The following is a 16,113-nucleotide window of genomic DNA, read 5'->3' as shown; positions in this document are numbered from 1 at the left end:
ACTGATGACAGTTAGATTAGTGTTTCTGGAAATATAATTAGCATTACATGTGTGGGAGATTTTTCTTGTAGTGATTACAAGCTGGCACAAGATCACAATTTATTACAGAGCAGAAATAAAAACCTATTATTGCTTATTAGCTGCGGCCTTCAGCAAATCATCTCAACAGGTGTAATATTTCTGTAATACCAGCAAAACAGTGGCACATATGTAAACTGTGCATCTGTTTGATCATGACTATTTACTTTGGATTAGTTTTCACTGATGGAATTTGGTTTCAAACTATTGAAATTCTGTAACTTTATATATTTTTCTGTCTTGGTGAACCTATTGACAAACATTTTTGCACCGTAAAAGGTGTTTCTGTGTATTTTTATGTGAAAAATGGGGGAAAGAAGAGCTAATGTTTAGTTTTGAGAAGCACTGACTTTCCTTCTATTGCAGCCAAATAAATGCGTAAAATGGAAAAATGCGCTCAGGTGCGTCAATCTTCGACAAAAACGTCCACGCGTGTGCGCAGAGGAGGAAGGAGGAAGTTATTTTCTCATTAGATTGTAAAACTTATTAATGCACAGTCTATATGGGTAACACCCCCCCTGCTCCCTCCCTCCCTCCCCTCTCCAGGAGCCGCATTGAGCTGCGGGGTTGGGACATTCCTGGTTTGACGACCAGCCTCTCGCCGCTGCCATGATTTGCTGAGCAATTCGACACTGGCTTCAAAGATGAGTGTGTGGAAGAGGCAGCGGTAGAGAGCAGAGAGAGCTGGAGAAGTTGCACTTAACGGGACAGACAGACTCACAGAAAGACAGAGACGGCGTGTTTACGCACCGAGCCGCCGGGACGTTACGCGTACTTTTTGTTTCCCCCAAACGGACTCCAAACTTTACCAACTCCAGCTCGAGTGGAGACCAGGGGGGAGTCGTCGCACCTTGGCCCCGAAGCCTGCGCTGCTGTGCGGGTCTGAAAACTCCGTCCTCCCCTTCTTCTCTCTCCACCTCCTCCGGCTGCCTTCATGTTCCTGCCGTCGTGTCGCACTTTGAGCCCGTTTCTAATGGAGGGCCCCGTACGGATTTGCCATCAGAATAATGCGTTTGGCTGCTGATTCTCCCGACGTCTCGCTGCTTCTTCTGCCCTCCTGCAAGAGAGGTAAGACGGGGGAGGCAGAGAGAGGGGAGTCCCGGGCTGGGAGAAGGGTTTCTTTTTACTTGGGGGGGAATGGCAGCTCGGTTTGCGCACCGGAGCAGCTGGAAATAACAAAAGAAAGAGAAGCAGAAAGCTCCGCAGTGGAGTTTTGATCTTTTACGCAAACATTGTCGTGTTTTGTGAACTTTGTGTTGTGGAGACCAGCGGCACGGAGTGGCAGTACATGAGCCGCAGTGTGGTGAACGGGGGCGCCCGAGTACGCAGAGGAATACTGAGTGTTTCCATGAATTAACGCCACATTATACACAACTTTTATACTCAATTACAACTCTGACTATTGGAAATTCTCTATATATGTTGGTTTAAAGTGTCAGAATATGATGTTAAATTCACATTTGTTCACTAAAAGAAAGAAAAATCCTCCTTGGAACACCATTTTCCAGCAAAATCCAACTTTCTTTTCTGCTAAAATGCACCCACAAGCATCCAGATTCCTGCTGAGCTCTCATCTATCTTCCTGTATAGTGACCCAGACTCTCCTCTGTTGTCTCTGAGGTGAAAGAAACACAACAAAAGACTAAATATTTGTTTGGTAAACAGCTCTGGAAAGGCACTTCATGAAACCAGATGGCCTGCGGCTGCATTGCTGCTTTTGGAAGATGAAAGAAAGAAGCAAATATATCCCTTTCCCAGATATTCCTGCCACCTTCATAAAAGCTGAAAATGGACACACGACTTTGTTCTAAAATTGTACATATATTATACAGTAGATCTGCTTCAGGAGCCAACTTGCAGCCACATTTACGGCTCTGCAGAAACACGGTGGCTTAGACTAATATTTGAAGTTTTTTTTTCCTCCTTGTCCACAGACAGAGAGCCTTTATTGTTCAGATAAATCCCCAGAGGGTGTCATAAAGGCTGGTTTGGTGAATCAGTGTTAGTGTTGCTCACAAATTTGGCGAGTGCACAAATCACTGCCACTGCTGGAGCGAAGGTGGCGTTTATTTACTGCTTTAGAGCTACACAAAGGAGAAAAAACATTAAGAGGAAAAGAAAAAGATGCACATGTGCGAACGCAGTCTCCAGATAAAGATCATCAGACAGTCTTTGCTTTGTTCCTTTCTGCTCGGTTTCACATGTTGCTCCTTCAGTGTCTTCTAATCTCTTGAGAGATGGGAAAGATTCCAAAAAAAAGTGGCTGAAATGTCAGAAAAGTCACAGATTTAAGCTGAGAACTGCTTGTAGAAGTGTAAGCAGGAGCTGATTTCACTCGAATCAGGGACTAAACTTTATGTTTTCTATCAATTTTCGGCTGGATCAAGTTTAGTTTAGCCTGCTGTTTCTAAAAACTGCCCCCAAAATTTAAATATTTAGGCAATTATAATCCAACATGAAGCTTTTTCTGTAGAAATGAAAAGGTGACAGTAAAAGTGATAGTGATGTTGTGTGTTTTTGTTCCTGACTTCCTCTGTCTGATGTTCACCCTCATCATCAGAGCTTCTTTTGTTACATGGGGGCGACCCTCAGAGGAAAAACTGCACACTTTAAAAGTTATGGAGAACAAAGTCCGGAGTGGCTCTCGAATGCATGACATCCAGTCGGTGGGACACACATGGCTGCTCCCAGATAAAACGCTCTCAAGTTCAAACGGTTGCTCGTGCATTGTTGCGTCGGCGGGGGGACAAGAAGACACTTCCGATGGCTTTCAAATCCTTTCAGTGCTGCCCGATATTGGGTCGAGCTTTTTGACAGAGAGGCAGGAGATTTGCTCTTTGTGCTCCGAGTTTGTACCAGAAGTTTTCAGTCAGCTGTGGCCAGTTTTGCTTCAACTTGCTTCATTTTAGCTTAATCGACTCTGTGATTTCCTGCATTTCCTTCAGTACTTTCCTCCCCTTTGGCTCTTGCTACTAATCTCACATAGAAATATGCTCTTCCTCTTGCATTTGTGCACCCTGGTAACAAAACTTGATGTTTTAAGTGGCAAAAAAATGCTTTTGCTCTGAGTTTTTCTTTAGTACATGATGGAAATATCAAATCATGGCATCCTACTATCTGTTTAAGGTGTCTTTTTTTTATAGGAGTGCACAAAAAATGCTCTTTCGTACAACAGAACGCCATCATAATGACTCTTTGAGTATTTTTAGTTTGCTCTTTTCCCCACATTAACTGTATCAGCATTGTGATAGAATCAGACAACGACGGAGCCTCAGAATCATTTTTTAAATGTGTTTTTTTTTTTTTTTTTTTTTAGGGAAATTAATAAGCCATTAGTGGCCCGGCTGTTATCAGACAGAGCTGAACAAAGCACAGCGGTGCCATTAAGCCAGTCTGAATAATGTTTGAGCCATTAGCGTGCTGGTTAATGATAAACACATGTTGCTGTAGGAGAACTATGTTAAGTGGGCAATTTGAATGTAAGCATGTGTAATGATACCAGCCCCGGCACTCATAATGGCTCTGGTGATTTTTCTGATGCAGTGTTACGTTCGCACAGGCACCAACAATGACGGATGGAGGTTGGAAGGTAGCAGCAGAAAGGAAAACTCAGGTTTCCATAGTAGCAGTGAGGTTTTGTTAAAGGTAAAACAGAAGTGAGTCCATATGTATGGTAAAATCTTGCAGTTTTGATATTGAAATGAAGCAACGGTTGATTTACAGACAATGTATGTCATCAATAAAAAGAGAAACTAGTCAGCAGTATCTTCTTTCAGCTTTTTAAACCCCCTTTTTCTGTTATTTCATGCTCTGGAAGACTGAAATCTGCATTTTCACCTTGTTTTTGCGGTCGAATGAAGCAGGGTTTTTTTGTGTTAGTACTCATCTGATTCATCAATTAGGTGATTGACAGACAATTTAAGTCATTAATGTGAAGAAAAACTTCCCCAAAATATCTAGTCTTAGCTTTTTACATGTTTTTTTTCTGTTAGTTTGGGGCCTTCAAAACTGAAATCTGCATTTTCACCTTTTAAGTCGAATGAAGCATTTGTCTTTTCGCACTTGTCTTGTTGGTTGGTAAGGTGATTGACAGACAATTTATGTCATTAACGTAAAGAAAAATTTCCCAAAAATACCTAATTTTAGCTTTTTATGTGCCTTTTTTCTGTTAATTTGGGCTCTACAAGACTGAAATCTGCATTTTCATCTTTTTTTAGTTGAATGAAGCAGTTGGTTTTTTTTACTGCTCGTGTGATTGGTCGATTAGGTGACTGTCAGATAATTTAAGTCAAAAATGAAAAGAAAAACTGGCCAACAATACCTAATTTTAGCTTTATACATGTTTTTTTCTGTTAGTTGGGGCTCTGCAATGCTGAAATCTGCATTTTCACTTTTTTTCAGTTGAATAAAGCAGTTTTTTTTGGTTAGCGCTCATCTGATTGGTTAATTAGATGATTGACAGATAACTTTAAGTCAAAACGAAAAGAAAAACTATCCAACTATGCCTAATTTTAGCTTTTTACATGCTTTTTTTCTGTTAGTTTGGGCTCTGCAAAGCTGCAATCTGCATTTTCGCCTTTTTTTCTCTTCATAGAATGAACATAAATTGAGTTATTGATCAGGCTGCAGTGATCTTTTCAGCTGGTAAAGAGTTTCAGTGATGGATAAGTGGCTGAAGGTCTGTCTGAGGTGAGTGTGGTGGGAAGAGGGTGTGTAAGTGGGTGACTACAGTATATTTTGGGCGCCACCAACATTCTAACTTTCCTCCAGGCCCAGGCAGCAGACCTCAGCTCTGGCCGGAGCGAGAGGAAGCGAACCTAAAACCCAAATCACAACGCGGTTTGCTTGTTTATTTGGTTTCGCGCTACAATCTGTCGTATTATTGCACCGAAGGATCAACCTTTTGCCCAAGAAAAATGTTTCGAGAGTGATAAAACAAGGCGGAGGAAAGGAGGGGGAAAATAAGGGAGAAAGTCGAGCGGCCGTGTTATTTTTCATCATTCTCACAATAAATTGACTTTCTAGAATTAAAGTCTTGTAAATCTCTTGATTTCTAATCCATACCAGCTCCTTAGTACGAAGAGCAGAATTTCCTGAACTAAAACCTGCCTTGGGTTTTGAACTCCTGACACACAGGCCTCCTTTCTGCTCTCATTGCTCAGGGATTGAGTCATGCTGCGGCGTTTTTCCCATTTTCTAATGCTGGCTTCAGCTCCCATTCGTCAAGGACAGACTCGGGCTCCCATTAGATGGACAGAGGGGAGTTTTGGGCAGCTAGCCAAAGAGCCCCCATGTTCAAGGAGCCGGGGGGGGGGGTGCTGATTGACAACACCCAGCAGCCATGAGCGGCGGGTTGCTGGGAAAAGATGGGCAGGTCGGCGAAAACAGTGCCACTGCTGGGTTGGTTAGTGCACCCTACAGCTGCAGCGCCAACAAGGGGGACAAAAAAGAAAAAAGGACTTCACTTTCCTCCTCTCAGGACAAACTGTGAGTGGAATCGGGTACACTGAAGTGAGCGCGGTAGCTGGAGGTGTCACTTGTGTTTATGCAAAGCTGTCTTTATCAGCACTTCTTATCTCCTCTGAGCTCACACTGTCATTATTTTAACTGCACAACACATATTTCTCTCAGTGGGACCCCCCACCCCCCCCCACTCATTTCTTCCATTCTCACCCCCCTACCCGACTCTGACAGATGATCCAAACAGCCTTACACCGGCTACGCAAAGCACGCTAGTCCAGGAGGTTACAGATAAGCTGCATGCTTCCTCCGCTACGACTTCTTCTGAAATGTCAAAGGTGAGCCGACTGTAGCCCAGAGTGTATACGCCGCCTTTCAACAGATGCTCGTGTCGAGTTTCTCGCAAATTCAGAACCTTGAAGGACCTGAAACTGGATAATGACTTTCGAGAGATTTGAGAAATGAAATGAGAAACATCGGGGCGTAATTGTTAAGACAAACAAACAGTTTTTGGGAGCAGCAGAAACAGATGTTTCCAGCCAGCCACTGAAAAGCAGCATGATGAAGCTGTGCAGGCTGCAGAGAGGAGCCTGCTTCTCCTCACAAGACCGTTAGCTTTCTTGTTGCTGTAATGGAAATACAGGCCTCGACTAAATATATACGTCCTCGATATGATAAGAGAATGTAAACCAATACCACACATGGAGCTTTGAGGGGAAAACACGTCGGCCAGGAGGCTGCAGATAATGAAAATGCCTCAAAGCAGATGGTCAGGAGCCCAAAGTGTGACACAGTAGGATGCAGGAAAATAATATGTAGGTCAGATCATATACTTGATTACAAAAAAGGCTACTTGTCGCACATTGCAGTTACTTTCTCTGGATGCCTTTGTATTTATGGGCTCATAATCATTTCAGGGAGTGTCTTTCTGGCAGTATATGTGTCTTTAACATGGTGCAGAACACCACATGTATGACAGAATAGAAAAGGTTTAAAGTGATGCTAAACAAGACAAACAAAGCAAGCGTTTTCCTCCCACAAATCCTCGATGAGTCCCATTGTTCTCCAGTCTCGTCTCTTGTCGTTTTCCTAATGATTCCTCAGCCCCAGGGAAGATTTCAGGGAGTGAACTTGTGAACCGGACCCTTGCTGACAACTCTCAAGTATTTCAGAAAATGCGAGGGGGAATTTTTTCTTTTCTTTTTTTGCATCCTCAGCGTCTTCCTGTTTGCAGGATTTCATTTCTTTCTCGCTTCCTGTAACCGGCCCTCCTGGATACGCCTGCGTTTATCCGTCACCTCGGCTCAGGCCCCAAAAGTTCCTCCTCCTCCTCCTCCTCCTTCTTCTTCTACTTGAAACTACGAGCGACCGCAGCTTTCTATTTGAAATGCTGAACCAATAAGTCACATCTGACATGGGTTTTCTGCAGACCAGAATGTGTGCGCTGTTGAAAAGCCAGCGCAGGGATCAGCAAGACTATATTAAGGCAAAACTAGCGGCTGGCACTCCCCTTCAGCTGACAAACAGGCTTCTTGTTTGAAGGGCTGTTTTTCTCCCAGATCAGTGTGAGGCAGTGTGGGTGCTGCTGCTGCTGCCTCCGGGCCTGTGGTTATGGGTGCCATTTTGGGCCTTCCCTTCTCCAAGATGTGGGCCTTTAGGGAACAGTGGAACCCCCTATTTATAAAAGACATTCAAAGTGAGTGCAGGAATGTAAGTGGAAGGGATAAAATGGTCTTCTGCATTGTTCTGCGCATGTTTCAAGATCCTCCGGGTGTAGTTCTGCCTGGCGATGGATGAAAACATCTCTGGTTCGACTGACTTTAATCAAGAGAAATAAATCACTGTCATGTCTTTGTGGTGCTTTCACACGGTAGCAAACACCGACCTAAGCAAAGAATGGCCTGAGTTAGCTTGGTTACTGTATTTTGGCTGTGTTTTGGTGTTGTCATGATGCTTGTGTTTCTCTTGGCACCATCGGAGCGTTGCTACGTCATCTTCCAAAGGCTTTTCTCACCTCCAAGCGCTGCAGCAAATAAGCAGCCGCGACCCTGAGCGTTTTTTTCTCGTTAGGGTTTTTACAGTTTGACCGCGAGCCAGAAGTGGAAACTCAGACGACGCGTGTGTTGATGTATCACCCCCGAGTTTGTTTTGCGATCACTTGATCGCCACACAACAAGTGGGGATGTGTTACGAGGAGAGATGGATAAACATTTAGACAAACTAAATAAAGCATTTACACACTCTGTTTGGGAGTGCGTATTTATCTTTGGCCTCCTCAGACTTGTACGTATAAGGGAGCTGGTTTGTTTGTTTGGCTTTTTGGAAGAGATTTGTGGAATTGGGGAAGAAGACTAATTGTATTTTAACCTTTTTACATGTGTTTGTTTTCGTTCTGCGGAGTGCAGGTTTTCGCAGACGAGGCTTTCTCTCCCATAAATGCTCCCCAGTGAATATACAGCCATCACTCTGTTATACTCGCAGAGTCAATTCATCATTCTGAGAAATGAAAATGCGTTGTGTGTACTTTCTTTCTCACGCCTCTCAAGTGACAAACAAAGAAGACCCAGTTGAGTTTTCGTCCTTTTTTTTTTTTTTTAAACGCAGACTTTGTAAAATTCATGTTAGTATCTATTTGGACACATTGTCATTTTGTTTTTTCGCTGCACATGCTTGAAATTACAATATTTAATGTATGTTTTAGTTTGAAAGTGCTTTTGGTCAGCAGCCAGGGATCTATCAGGAGGAGACTGAACAGAAACTGTTGTCTGCGTCTTCGCCGGTTCGTTGCCATAGAGACTCGGGCGGTGATGGAATCCAGGAGAAGTTTGGGGAGAGTCGGGAGACGAGGCGGGGGCAGCTGGATCAGATCACCGTATGCCCGTAGTTCACAGCCCACACAACAGCATTTAAAAACACAGATAGCATCGGACGAGATGGACATTTTCGAGACGTTCGGCCAGACTTGATCGTATTTTCCCCCTCCCCTGCGTCAGCCTGTTTTCCCATCATCTCTCTAATCAGGACTGATATTGAGGAATGTGAATCTGTGGCCTCCTGCCCCGGTGCCACGGCTGCACAATCCCAGCTCCCCTCTCGCTTGCCGTGATGAATCAGACTCTTGGCACATGTTGGAGATCAGTGTTATAACACACCCTGCGGGCAGAGAGGGCCTTCTTGTGCATTCCTCCTTTCCATCAGAATTACCTTTTCGTCTGAGCAAACGTTGCCCCCCTCCGCCCCCGTGCGGGCTGAAAGGCCTGTGAAATCAGCTGGAAGGGCCCAGAGAGCTCAGACAATGGCCAAGGGTTGTTAGTTACATGCGCTTTGCAAAAGGTCTCGAGGTGGCCTTGTATGGTGGCGATACCCGGGGATCTGTTTCCAGTGTCCGAGGCCGCTATTGAGTTTCGCCCCTGTGGTTAATCCTGCTGTTCAGGACCTTGGGAAACAACCGTACCTCCCTCGCCCTCCTGTACCCCCCCTCCTCCTCGCAGATTCCCAGGAAAAACCAGACATTGCAGAACAATCGCCAATTAAGATGGGTCTTGCATACTGTACCATTCAGTCCCCACTCTCTCTCCCTCTCCGTCTCAATCTTTCTCCCCCACCTCCTCCCGTTTTTTACTCTCTCTGTTTGTGTCCTCGGCCAACAAGCCCGAGGGTAGAATTAGCGCTGTCTCCCAGGTCCCGGCCCTGGCACTTCGGGAGGGTTTGGAGGCGTTGTGGGGAGGAGGAGGTGGGTTGTGTGTCCTTGGTAAACAGGGCTTTGTGGGATGTGACTGTCTGATCCCCGGGGGCCTCTTCTCCTTTCAGTCCTCCTGCAGTCTGATCCCACACCACGAAGGTGTAGTCGAGACCTGAACCTGCCTAGGTTGTCACCCTCCTGGACCAGTGATGCTCTGTTCTCCTGACGATGCATCAACTTTATCTCCACTTTTAATGATTTATTGAACAGACTTTGCATTATGGATCAGCCTTGAATGCAATACAACAACAAAAAAGCACCCCCTTCCTTCTTCAGCTAATTCCCAGAGTTCATTCCAAATCATGTCTCTCTTTCTCCCCCTTCTGTCCCACTTTTTTTTTTTTTTTAATAACATCTCAGTCTTTAATCAGACAGAGTTAGGCCAGTGTTTCCACTCATTAGTTTTTCTCTGTGGCCCCAGGCTGCCTCGCAGGACTCGCCCGAACCAATAGAAGAAACCCATAATGGTCCCTTAGAGTCTCCTCCGTCGGAAAAGGTTCTTCCCAAGTTTGCTGAATGTAGTCGGGCTGAATCATCAGTCAGTTTTTGGCACATACGTGGATGCCATTATCTGTATGTCTCTATCTTTGAGCCAAATAAAAGAGGGAGGAGAAAGAAAGAGGCTTGGCAACTTTTCACCTCCCAGTGAATGTTTCACCTCTTTTTACCCCCGTCTCCTTTTACCTCCTCTCCCACAGAGCCTTTCTCTCCATAGTTTTCTCCCCCCCTCCTCTCATTGCCTCTCATCATCCAGTTTTTTGAATTTATCTCCCATCTCTTGCTTATGTGTGTGTGTGTCTCTTTCTGTCTCTTTCTTTTCCTCTGTGGAGCTGAGGAATGTGTGCGCTGCAGATCCTCTGTCAGGGAGATGTGGGGCGAGTGCAGACAGGTTTGGGGTATAGCATGTGAATCAGCTTCAGCGCACAGGTCAGATTATGCCATCATACCAGAAAAGACTTGCTCTTTCTCTTACACCCCACTGATCTCCTACTTTTTGACATCTCAATCTCCAGCTGGAAGCTCCGTTCAGTACTCTGTTCTCCCTTTTTTTTTTAAAATTCTTTTTTTCCCCAAGATAAACCTTTCAAATAGTTGGATTTGTACCATTCTGCTATTGATTCAGGATCAGCCGCTGTTTATCAAACTCCTTCAGCTGCTTCGTGATGTTTGCTGCTGGCTTTCACTCAGCTGTGCAGTCTTGTGAAGCCTCAGTCGGCGGCACCAGTTGTGACCTGTTCCTTCTCTGCCCTCCAGCTCTTTGATGCCTCGCCGCGTTGCTTTTGTCCCTGTTTACCCAATATGACAGGGATATGGGCCCAGCCCCACATGGGGGCAGATGGGGCTTTAAGTAGTTCCTGCAGAGAGGAAGCCAAAAAAGAAGTGCAGGTGCTAACCGCCCGGGAACTCGAATCCCTTTCCCTTCCCCGAGGGCAGCCTGTCAGTGTGTTTATTTTCTCCTGTGTCATCACCAGGAATCCCTCTTGTCCTACAAGGGGATGGATGGTTCTATTCCTGTGTTGGAGTCTTGTATTACTCCCCGGATAGATAAATAAAGGCGCTGCCCCTCGACAGAACATCTCCACTCAGGATTCCTCCGGAAGGCAGTGTGACAGATGAAGCAGAAAAACACCGCAGAAGACCAAGAAGACTGATGTGTTTTCTTGCTTTCACACTGTTAAGCCAGGTGTCAGTCAAACATTTCCCCAAACACAAACGGGTCAACCCCCACACCCGAAAAAATGGGAACTTTTCCACTTGAACTCGCTGACATCCACCTCATTTATTTTCATAAACTGTCCCTGTGTCTGCATATCGACTTTCAGCAGCGCAGAGTCGGTTTTTCTCTTTTTTTAATGCAGGATGTCTCTTCAATTTATAGCTGGGCGACCATGCTTTCAGAACGGCCATGCATGTACAACATAAGTGCAAAACCAGAGGGTAACACAAGATCAGATTTGGGATCGGAGGGAGAAATCTGGAACACAGTTGTTTTTTTTTTTTTCCCTTTTAAGTAATAAAATCTGGAGTTTTGAGAAGCAGAGGAGTGAGGGAGTGGACAGGCCACAGGCTGATCAGACTTCATTTGACGGGGACTTCCCCCTTTTGTCAAAGGGCCACTCCAGCTTCAGTCTGGGCGTCTGCTTCGGGGAGGAAACAGGACTTGCCTTTTCCATGCTGCCAGTGTGTTGCCAGCATCGGGGTGAGTCTCCTGTGATGAGGGATACAAGATATCCTCGCGGTGTCTGTCTCCACTGAGATGGGTTTTCATGGTGGCGGATGTCAGAGGAAAGCCAAACAGATAAGAAGCAGGAATGATGCCCTTGTGTTTCCTCGTTGCGCCAGATCGATGCACCAGATAGGCAGCTGTGTGTGTGTTTACAAAAGGGCATCAAGTCGGAACTTCAGTGCCCAACCGGTGCATCTTCTGGGACCACTGTTCGATTAAAATAACCGTGAGACAGTAAGAAAAGTAGATGCAAAGACAAGGAGAATCAGCTCTGGTTTCCCATCAGACTGTGAGCCAGCATAGCCCTGCTTGCTTGGTTGTGTATTGTTACAGCACTGTTGTTATTATTGTAATTATATATCATTATTCCGGCAGGGAGAGAAAGATAGTTTCCACTGATGACATGGGGGCAGTGTGCAGGGCCTGTTGGAACTCGTGGGATGGAGAAACGCCAGCCTGCAAAGATGTGGGTTTGATGTGCCTGAATGAGCATGCACACACTTAAACCGGAGGCTGAAATGCAAAATGTACACCGCATATGCGCTATAGGACGCTGGGAAGTCCTAGTCATAGTCAGAATCAAGCTGCGCCATTGTCTTTACCAGCTTTTAATGTTGCTTTTAAGTGCTTTTACGCAGTGTGTGAATGAAGCGCTGGGAGCTGGTGGTGACCTTTAGGGCTGGTCCAGGACCACCAGACACCCGCTGGTTCATCCTCTCCCTCTGCTCCTCCCTCACCTTTGACCTCGGGGTGAGAAGGGGGCGGGAGCCAGGAGCTGGAAGAGTTTATTATTTCCTGCCTCTTCTTCGTCTTTCCTCCTCCTCCTCCTCCTTCTTTCAGGATGCCCTCTGAGAGAGAGAGAGAGATAGAGAGAGAGAGAGAGAGAGAGTGAAAACATGGATAGTGTAAGAATTTTTGAGTATTGGCATTGCAATAAAACTCTAGTTTGACTTGATATTTCTTGTAAAAGGTTATGAGAGCTGCCTTTTCTTGCAGCACAGTGGAGAAAAACAATAAAATATTCAAAAATCAACACTATCTGTGTGTGGCTGATACTAAAAAACAGCATGTGCTTTACTTTTTGTAACTGCTTTGGTGGATTTATCGTAAAAGTACAGTAATACAGTAGCCTTTTCTCAGTGGAAGATGGTTTTCCACTTCTGTGTTATTTTTCTGAAACCTCAGTGAAAGCTTGACACATTAATTACAGTATGTTGAGAAAAGCTGACTGCGATTACAAACGTACAGACTTTCCTCCATGTCTTACAAACACATCATTATACTAATTACATGAAACGCTACAGATCCGTGTGTTTGCTTCTTGATTTGGTTAGTTCTAGCGGCGTAAGAAATGAAAAGATTTGCTCATAATGAGAGTAAATGTTCACACTCCGAGCTGTTCCTCGCAGCTTGTCGCTTTCTTGCCTGGAGAGGAGGCTAACCGGACTGACCTGCTCGATTGTGGCACACATGAAACAATGTTTAAGTGGAGAATGAAGGTTAGAAACCTGTTCAGCTCCACCGATCCCACCCAGGCCTTTTAATTTGACCCACCCGTCAGCCTCGGTCGGCCCTTCCGCTAATGTCTGCGAGCCACCGAAGCCTCCAGTGTGAATATCGCAGCTGGACGGTCATTGTCCCTCCGGCCTCAGGCTCAAACCCCGGTTACCAACCAGGAACCTGGGATCAAAGCCTGCCCGGATTACTCTCCGTAAAAGGAGGAGGAGGTGCCGCACTGGGAGGGGGTCGGGTTGAAAAGGATAGAAGGAATGCTCCTAATTACGTGCCCTCCACTCCTTTTCTGTCTCCTCTCTTGTCTCCCCGTGTGTGTCTGGCCTGCACTTCAGGCTACAGTGAACCTATGAGGAAGCAACACAGTGTGACAAGAGAGTGATATTAAGAGTGAGGCGACAGTCTCTCCACAGCTACTCCATTAGCGGGAGAGAGGCTGGACATTCCTGCCTCTGCAGAGACCCTGGAGTGGGTGAGGAGAGGGTGGGAGGCAGAGATCAAGGAGTGTGTAAAGAGGATGTGTCGTGAAGATTAGGATTGTCGTTCAGGATTCATTTGGAAACTAACAGATTTTTTCTTTCGGACTCCCTCCTCCGGCTTGCTTTGCTGTTAATTTACGTCTCTTTCCGAGGCGTTTCTTCCATGCAGGGCTTTAGTTTGACGTATCTGCGGACTTGTTTTTGTGTTGCAGGTTTGTGGACCAGACGAGGGCGTCCGAGCCGGGCATCACGGCCACTGGCAGGGGCCAAAGTGCACCATGGACAGTGGCCTAAGGGTCCTCCTGTCCACTGTGCTGTGTCTCAGCCAGTCCCTGCTCATCAGCTGCTCATGTAAGTAGCTTTTCTGCTTACAACTTGCGGTTTGTTTTAACCACGGATCATTGTTTTCATGTACATACACTATTGTTCAAAAATTTGGGGTTAGTCGGTGTCCTTATTTTTGAAAAAAAAAAAACAACTTTTTTTTTTCATTGTAGACAACATTAAATTAATCATAAATGCAGTCTAGACATTGGTAATATGGTAAATGACTATTTTAGCTGGAAACGACTGATTTTTAATGGAATATCTCCATAGGGGTACAGAGGAACATTTCCAGCAACCATCACTCCTGTGTTCTAATGCTACATTGTGTTAGCTAATGGTGCTGAAAGGTTAATTGATGATTAGAAAACCCTTGTGCAGTTATGTTAGCACATGAATAAAAGTGTGAGTTTCCATGGAAAACATGACATTGCCTGGGTGACCCCAAACTTTGAAATAGTTGTATATGTGAAAGGTGTGGCTTATGATAATTATTGCACCAACTCTGCAGCTCTGTGCAGCATTTATTCATGCAGGTTTTATCAGTTTTCAGCCGCAGTACTCAGGACTCCATCCATCCATCCATTATCTATACACCGCTTAATCCTCACTAGGGTCGCGGGGGGTGCTGGAGCCTATCCCAGCTGACTCAGGCGAAGGCAGGGGACACCCTAGACAGGTCACCAGTCTGTCGCAGGGCTACATACAAAGACAAACAAGCACTCTCACATTCACACCTACGGGCAATTTAGAATAATCAATTAACCTCAGCATATTTTTGGACTGTGGGAGGAAGCCGGAGTACCCGGAGAAAACCCACGCATGCACAGGGAGAACATGCAAACTCCATGCAGAAAGATCCCGGGAAAGCCGGGACGCGAACCAGGGATCTTCTCGCTGCAAGGCGAAAGTGCTAACCACTACGCCACTGTGCAGCCCTACTCAGGACTCAAGAGTTTTTATGTGCACTGGAATGCAAAGTGACTGTTTAACAAGGCTGTGCAATAAAAAAAGGGACACTATAGAAGACATTTCTTTAAAAGCATTAGAAAAATACAAAAAATCACATAATAATAAGAAATGGTAAACTTAATGTATGCTACCTGACCTCTGATGGAGAAAGTAGTAATTATAGCCGGTAAAGGAACAGATATTATTCTTAGATGTTTGAGACCGAAACAGCAAAAAGGAGCTTAAATATTCAATGTAGATTCATTAGGAGGCCATAAACATGATTCTAATTAAGGCTAATGTTGCTTTAGATGTCCTGGAATTCCGTTTTTCAGCTTCTTGATGAATTTCTGGCATCACATCAGCAAAAAATAAACTTTAAAGTTATATTTTGTGATCTTTTAAGACTCCTTCTGGCTAAAACAATGTGTAACCCTCTCAAAACAAGGTTTCGAAGGTAAAGGGAAGATTAGAACAGTAGCCACATGCTTTGTCAAAAGTAGATCTTTTGAATTTGTTAGATAACAACATTACAGAAAATTAATTCAACTTACAGTTGAAATGAGAAAATAAAAGATGTCATTATACAAATAAGTTTGGATAACAATAAAACATTGAAAGTTAGTAAAATAAAATATTAATTGGTGTGGTAAAACAACTGAAACAAGAGAAGCTGGAAATAAAAGGATGGAACTGAAAACCTGAATTATCCAAAGTTTAAATGCACGGTGAATACAGTCTAGTAAAGACAGCCATTAAATATCACTGTGAGCTTAAAATGTTGCACGTTTCAAGTGTTAGTTCACTCAAAATACAAAAACCCACACCACATTTTGGCCTCCCTTGAAACAGTTTTAGTTTAATTCACCATGGAGTCATGTGCATTTATTGTGTTGTTTTGGGTGGAAACAAAGACCTAATGAGAATCTGTGATTTTGAACCTGTTTTCTCTCCTCTCCAGCTCAACATCCTTCTTTCCGCTCTGAACCTGCCTCCTTGGTCCAGAGCCGAGGTTCTGTAGCTCGTCTTCGATGCTCAGTAAGTCCTCCGTCGGCGGTGGTTTCCTGGCGCTTCAGAGGCCTGCCTTTGGATGCCAACACCCTGCCTGACGTGGAGCTCGGCCGGGGCTCCATCACCATCTCCTCCCTGGCCTCCGTCCACGCCGGCGTCTACCAGTGCGTCGCTCGCTCAGACGGCGGACCGGCCATCGCCAGCCGCCTCGCACGCGTGGCCATAGCAGGTACAGACCCAGCGAAAGCACACTTCTGTTCTACTCACTTCAAAGCAGAGTGTTGAAGAAAGAGAGGAAGTGGCCCTGAGAAAGAGGAAGGCCATTTTGT

At 45.0% G+C, this 16,113-nt stretch overlaps 1 protein-coding gene across 3 annotated transcripts in view; it reads left to right on the top strand.

Moving 5' to 3' along the window:
- Positions 1 to 659: 659 nt before the first annotated feature.
- The window catches only part of cdon (cell adhesion associated, oncogene regulated), a 38,683-nt gene continuing 23,229 nt past the window's right edge, over positions 660 to 16,113 (top strand). For 2 of the 3 annotated variants that reach the window (XM_055012192.1, XM_055012193.1), the window contains exons 1-3: positions 11,883 to 11,973; positions 13,711 to 13,849; positions 15,735 to 16,013. In XM_055012192.1, coding sequence (XP_054868167.1) covers positions 11,911 to 11,973; positions 13,711 to 13,849; positions 15,735 to 16,013 — 481 coding nt within the window. In that variant the 5' untranslated portion in view covers positions 11,883 to 11,910. Of the gene's footprint in view, positions 1,147 to 11,882; positions 11,974 to 13,710; positions 13,850 to 15,734; positions 16,014 to 16,113 lie in introns of those variants that run through there. The other variant, XM_023283591.3, reaches the window with a different exon arrangement.

This window comes from Amphiprion ocellaris, chromosome 7 (genome assembly GCF_022539595.1).
Source record: "Amphiprion ocellaris isolate individual 3 ecotype Okinawa chromosome 7, ASM2253959v1, whole genome shotgun sequence".
In the NCBI taxonomy this organism is placed as follows: Eukaryota; Metazoa; Chordata; class Actinopteri; family Pomacentridae; genus Amphiprion; species Amphiprion ocellaris.
This window is presented reverse-complemented; position numbering and strand designations above follow the sequence as displayed.